The sequence below is a fragment of the Echinops telfairi genome, unplaced genomic scaffold, assembly GCF_000313985.2.
Source record: "Echinops telfairi isolate 266 unplaced genomic scaffold, ASM31398v2 ScPeMD7_655;HRSCAF=1070, whole genome shotgun sequence".
NCBI classification, from domain to species: domain Eukaryota; kingdom Metazoa; phylum Chordata; class Mammalia; order Afrosoricida; family Tenrecidae; genus Echinops; species Echinops telfairi.
Window position 1 is genome coordinate 29,022,642 of NW_022104553.1, and position 6,370 is coordinate 29,029,011.

General features: G+C 60.0%; 1 protein-coding gene across 1 annotated transcript in view; it reads right to left on the bottom strand.

Annotated features, from left to right (window-relative positions):
* Positions 1-649: 649 nt before the first annotated feature.
* The window catches only part of MEGF8 (multiple EGF like domains 8), a 43,340-nt gene continuing 37,619 nt past the window's right edge, over positions 650-6,370 (bottom strand). The window contains exons 39-41 of the mRNA XM_045292253.1: positions 6,121-6,251; positions 5,410-5,542; positions 650-3,390 (exon numbers count right to left, since the gene is read on the bottom strand). Of these exons, the coding sequence (XP_045148188.1) occupies positions 2,122-3,390; positions 5,410-5,542; positions 6,121-6,251 (1,533 nt within the window). The 3' untranslated portion in view covers positions 650-2,121. The remainder of the gene's footprint in view (positions 3,391-5,409; positions 5,543-6,120; positions 6,252-6,370) is intronic.

Sequence of the window (6,370 nt, forward strand, 5' to 3'; positions counted from 1 at the left end):
CAGGACGGAGAAAAAGGTTGTGTGCTTTGAAGCCTGTCATTTACGCCCCTAGGCTGACCATGAGGAAACTGTTGGACTGGTGGTAGAGTCTGTGGTGCCTATTCTCAACCCTCCGGTCAAATAGTTTTTACAAAAGGGGCCACAGTTCTCTGGCCCACCTGGTGGGAGCCCACTCCAAATTAGAGCCAGTTACCAACCACTCCTCCCCAGCTGCTCCTGGGAGGTGGAATAGCCTGGTGGTTAGACACATATAGATTTGGGGAGTCCAGCAGCCTGGGTCCAGACCCACCCCACAGCTCCTCTGTAAACAGAGGACCACACCATACGTGCACGGTGTTCAGAAATGGTAGAGCCATGGCTGCCATGTGCTAAGCTGATGGCACTGGGTACATGGAGGCTCAGAACCCCATCCTGGAGGGCAGACAGGCAGCAAAGTCACGTGCGCCAGTGTTAATCCTGGGAAACTTGGACCAAGGCAGTCAGTCTGTGTTCCCCGCTCAGGACAGACCTTGTGCTCACAGGGCAGGGAGGAGATGGCACCAGATCAGGGACATTGACCCAGACTCTCGGTCCTCCGATGCCAGTGGTGGCTCAGAGGCCAGACAGCCCACCCCTCCCGCTCCCACATCCACACTTGAGGACACCAGGGTCTTCCTCACACTTTATTTGCTGGTCCACACGTCCCTCCTCTTCGGGTTACCCAGCCGCCCCCCTGCATGCACCTCTCAGACAGGGCCTGAGGGCCCCAGCTGAGGGGGAGATGCTAACCCCAGCTCCCCCAAAGCAGCTACAGGGGAGGGGAGTCTTACAAGAGTCGGAGTTCAAGAAGATGGCCAGGTTTTTGGTTTTGTTCTGGGTGTCCTCAGGGGAGGGGGAGCTCAGTCTTGGGGGGGGGAGCCCCTGGGAAGAGGCCATATGTTTCTGAGGCAGCAGCGTTTAAGAAGTGGATGAAGCCAGCGTGTCTATCTCCAATCTTCTTGTTCCCTACCATGGCCTGGGGCGCCCTCTCCCTCAGTGCCCTCTTCTCTCCGTCAAAATTCTTGCTCTGGTGCCAGTTTCCTTGGGTGACCCTGACCCCTGGGCTGCAACACTGCCACCACCACACTCTGGGCAGCTTCTCTGTTGCTCCTATCCTCAACGCCTCCCTCATCTGTGCTACCAATGGTCTGCATTCAGTTCCTTCTGTCTAAATACTGCAAGCGGTTTTTCCCCCGGTTGGACCTGGCTGAGGAGCTGTCTACAGAACATCTCCTGTCTAAATATTGGACTCTGGATCTTCCCCTAGTGCCCCCGTGTTCCCCATCTCAATAAATCCCACCATTCAGGCCACACAGTGGGGTTATCTGGGATTTGCCACTCCCCCATTCCAACATCGATGCCATCCTTAGGAACTGCAGTGGTAGCACCAAGGTGCACCCTGCCTCCACTCCCAACTCCTCCATCCCGGCCACCCCCTAATCAGGTCCATCATCACTTGTCCCCACTGCTGCCTCGTCTTGTCTCCACCCCCACCCCCACTAAATAGATACATCGGATCCCGTCACTCCTACTCATAATCCCGTCCAATGGCTTCCCATCGCCCTGAGAAAAATGCCCCCAATCTGTGCTGGGACCCCGAGAAGCCCCCGCCTTGACCAGCCTTGCCTCCTGCTCACACTGTGGGCTCACACCCTGGTCAACTTTTTTGTCCTTCCAATACAACAAACCGGTTCCCACCTCGGGGCCTTTGCCCTGGCTGTGCCGGGTGTCTACAGCCTGCTTCCCAAGCCTGGCTCCTTCTCAGATGTAGGTCAAACTTCTCTGAATGCCCAGTGCACCTCAGCCTGGGCCTCACCACCATGTCCTGTGGCTGCTCCCGGCACTGTGGTGCCGATGGCCTCCCTTCACCAGAACCTGAGCTCACTTCCAGCAGAGCCAGAGCTTCAGCGAGACTCAATTCCGCGGAATAAATAATTGTTGAATGCAGAATGACCAGAGGACCTGTCTGGGATCCCCCAGGGTGAGGGAGGGGGGTCAGAAGTCTCTGGGGATTGTCTGTGCAGGGTCCCCAGATGGAAAGACCCCAAGTCTAGGGCAGCCCATCTGGGGGCTGGGCTGCTGTAGCGGAGACCCCGCAGTGGGTCAGAGGGACATACTGGTGAGGTTGTCCTGGCTCAACAGTCCCTTCCGGCCAGCGCCAGCCCCGTGTCCGCTGCCCCCGGCTCCCCCGCCGCCCCCACAGTACTCATGCAGCCGGTGCCGCAGGGTGACCAGGGCGGAGCCCAGGCAGGCGCCATTGGGGGCGTGGGGCCCACCGGGCAACTGGAGCAGCAGGGTGGCCACTCCCGCCATGCCATCTTCAGTGGGCTCCAGGGTAATGGGACCGGCCCGCAGGCCGGCCAGAGTGGTGGGCAGGCCCGGCGGGCAGCAGCCGCCTCCCACGGGTCCCCAGGGCCCGCTGGCCCCGGTCAGCAGCAGCGGAGGCAGGAAGGGCTCGGAGCGGCGGAAGGCCGGCGGGGGCAGTCCCACTGGCTTCCAGACAGGGGCCGAGGCGGCAGGGTCCGGCGGGAAGCAGACGGTGACCTTCGCGAAGGGGCGGCTGGCCATCTTGGTCATCTCCTGCAGGTGCCGGCGCTGCTCCTGCCGCTGGTCCAGGGCCTGCTTAGCCTTCCAGAGCAGCACGCAGAGCGAGAGGAAGAGGAAGAAGCAGGAGAAGAAGACGGAGAAGAAGACAAACAGGTCGATGTGGGCCTGGTCCTGCCGGAAGAAGAGCAGGCCCTGCGAGTCGGCCGAGCCGTTGGCGCCGGGCCCGCTGGGGTCGCCCACGCCCAGCAGCAGCAGGTAGAAGCGGCTCGACTTGAGCGCGTGGTGCTCGTGCGGGTAGGTGATGACCAGCCGGTCCCGCACGCTGCGAACCACCAGGACCGCGGAGGGCTCCGTCACCGTCACGTAGGTGATGAGGCCGCGAGGCCACACCTCCCGAACCCGGGGCTCCGCCAGGGTGCCTGATCCACCGCCAGCCCCCAGCCCCCCGGGGTCCCCGGCCGCCCGGGGTCCGCCATCCGCAGGGGGCGGTGGAGGCGGCGGAGGCGGTGGCGGCTGGATGTGCACGGAGTGGACGCCGGTGTCTGGGGCCACGCGGACCACGAAGGTGTCGTAGGAGGTGGAGACGTAGAGGTCCACGGCCCCGAAGGTCACGTCCAGCGTCAGGCGGATGTCCACGTTGGTGAACTTGGGCTGCACGCCGAAGAGGACCGTCCGGCCGGGCCCCAGGGCGCGGCGCTTGGGCTCGTGGAAGCAGTTGGTCTGGGACGTGGGGTCCAGGCAGCACTCTTGCTCCACAGAGATGAGGCGGTAGCACTGCTGGCCGCCCAGGGGGCTCCCGTGGAAGGACTCGCGGCACTTGGCGCACTGTGGGGCAGGGGAGGCACTGACCCGTCAGTGTTGCCCTTCTGGGCCCATGTCCCCGTCCCTGCCATGTGAGCCCCCTGGACCTCCTTGCCACCTCCAGGATGCTACAGCCCAGCAGTGTTGCCCTGGGGTTACATCAGTGACCCAGTACCCCAACACCTCAGCCTGGCAAACTCAGAGGCTGGGCCATGTGGGCGGCACCGAGTCCTGAGTAGCTCCCTCACTAGCTGGCCGGCCGTACACCAGGCTGAGATCCTTGCTGACTCAGGGCATCCCAGGCATGGCCAGGCTCAGCCCTCCCCTTTGCACAGCTGGCCCCACTGCCCAGGTGTGCTCCGCTCAGTCACACGTCTCCCCACACTGTGCTCACTCACTTGCACCCTCACCCCCATTCAGTCTTTATGACTTGGGTGCCACCTTCACAGCGAGGCCTTGCTGGGCCAGCAGACCTACCACGCCCACCAGCCAGCTCTTCCTGGCCCGCTTTTTACATCACTTTCCTCCTCGCCATCTACCATCTCCTGAACTCACCAGCCTCCAGGGGGAAGGAAGGGTCTAAGGGACACAGGAGTTTGCCCGGTTTTTTTTCTGCTGTGTCCCAGTGCCTGGCACAGAGCCCCCAAACAGGAGCACCCATGTGGGATACCGAAAGATTTTTCCCTAGGTTGTCACCTGCTTGCCAGCATATTGTGTGGTCAGCTGCTTAGACGTTTTCTCCCTGAAGGCATCAGCCATCCAGAGCAATCACACTATTGTCTGGTCCACCGTAGGTGGGGCTCATACCCTACTGATAAGGATAGTGATTGTTGCCCTGGAGAGCTCCGAATAAATCTAGCCAGCTCAAAGATGTCTAAGATTAGGCTACCATCTTGAATCTAGGATCTGCCCACCTTGTCACAAGTGTACCCCTAATCCCTCCTCTTCCTATTGCATGTATACCCATAGATCGCCCCCCTCCCATTGCTGTATTGCCTATGGTACAACCACGTCCTGTGACGTAGGTGGTTACCTGTATATATAAACATTGATTAGAAATAATCTCCCCATGCCTCTCCTCTCTTGTTCAAACTTGGCTGCTGAGATCACGGCCATCTAGGAGGTGAGCATGCTACCATACAATGTGTCAGACTCCTTTATTTTATCTTCTCTCCTATCTTCTATGACTTTACTATGATCTTCATATATTATCGCCGTACAATTGTGCCTACAGACACCCCGATATTGCCAGAGGCTGGTTACTCTAACACACCCAAGCCCACCGCCATCACAGCAGCCGTAGGGAGCAGAGTGGAACTGCTCTTGACGTGAGCAGAAGAAAGCCTCATCTGTCTCCTGTGGAGCAGCTTAGGGGTTCAAACTGCCGATCACGCGGTTAGCAGCCCGATGCTTAACCCAGAGAGCCACCAGGGCCCCCGCTGACACACAGGAGGTACCCAGTAAGTGGGGTGGATGAATGACCAGCAGTGAGCAGTTACGGCTGCAGGAGCCCAGTGGACACAGCTCAGGCTCTGGGATTGACCAAGGTTCTACCCGGGCGATACCATCTGCCAGGCTGCCTCACCTGGGGCAGGTCACTGCCCAACTCTGGGCCTCCTTGTCCTCTGGCGCTGTTCGTGAAGCACTGGGCTGCTAACAAGGGCGACCGCTCACCCACTAGTTGCTCCCTAGGAGACCGACAAGGCTCTCTTGTAAAGGTTTAGTCTGGAGCTCTAGCTAGGGCCATGACACGTGAGTCCATCTGCAGGCCAGCAGGTGGCTCTCATGCTGCTGTGAGTCTGCTGTTTACAGCCTTCACACTGCTTCTGTCCATGGTGGGGTCGCCCTCTCCTACTCTGGGAGGCCCCTGAGGGCAAAGGCTCATGTGGGTCCCCCAGCACCACTGTCCAAGGCCTAACATGCACTGGGGCTCAGGAACAGGCAATCAAATGGGCATCAGAACTGCGCTGTAGATCTGCCAGGCCTCCTCCCTCCTCCCAGCTCTGCCCTCTGGGGGCCCAGAACCTGCTTCTCCAGCCGCACCTGGTACTTGTAGCAGTCCCGGCGGTCGCTGGGGGAACTGCCCTGGCACGTGCCCGTCTCCGTGTTGTTCTGACACGGGCAGCCTGTCCCATCCTGTTCATTGCACGTGTCTGCGTGGCCGTTACACTGGCACCTGGAAGAGGGGTCAGTGGACAGTGGTGAAAGAGCCCCCACGATCTCACAGAGGCAAAGCCGCTCTAACCTGAGACCCTGAAACCATTAAGTAGCAGAGGCAGGATCTGGACCTGGATTAGCCCTGGTAGAGAAGGAGTACTAGTGGCATAGTGGTTACGAGGTGGACTGCTAACCACAAGGTCAGCAGTTTGAAACCACTAGCCCCTCTGCATAAGAAAGATGAAGCTTTCTACTCCAGTAAAGAGTTACAGTCTCGGAAACTCCAGGGGCAGTTTGACCCTGTCCTGCAGGCTCTCTTGGAGGAGTGAGTTTAGTCTGGGTAGACTGAAGTTTCTGAATGGTCAGTGGGGTGGGCAGCCCCCCTCCCACCTTGCCCACCTGCCTCCATCTGGCTGCTCCATAGCCTGGGACAACTCTGGGGGGCGGTCTCCCATCTAGGCCCCGCTCACTCCCCCGATGCTGCCTAGCCTTGGGGCTCCCTGGGGAGTTGGTCCTCTCCTGCCTAAGAAGGGGGGGGGGCTGGTTTCCAGAGTGATTTCTAGTCAGGAAGGTGAGGGTCCTGGTACCCCCTCTCACTTGGTGCACTTCCCGTCCAGGAGGAAGTAGCCGTGGAGGCAGCTCTCGCATTTGTCGCCATAGCTGTTATTCTGGCAGTTCACGCACACGGCCTCCTCCTCACTGGGGCCCTCGGCCACCCAGTTTTCCACCTGCCCACGAAGCACCGCATCATCACAGACAGGCAGGAACCATGCCCCAGGAGTCCAGGCCCCTAGCCCCTCCTCCCTCAGACCCAGGAGTCCAGCCCCCAGCCCCCTCCTCCCTCAGA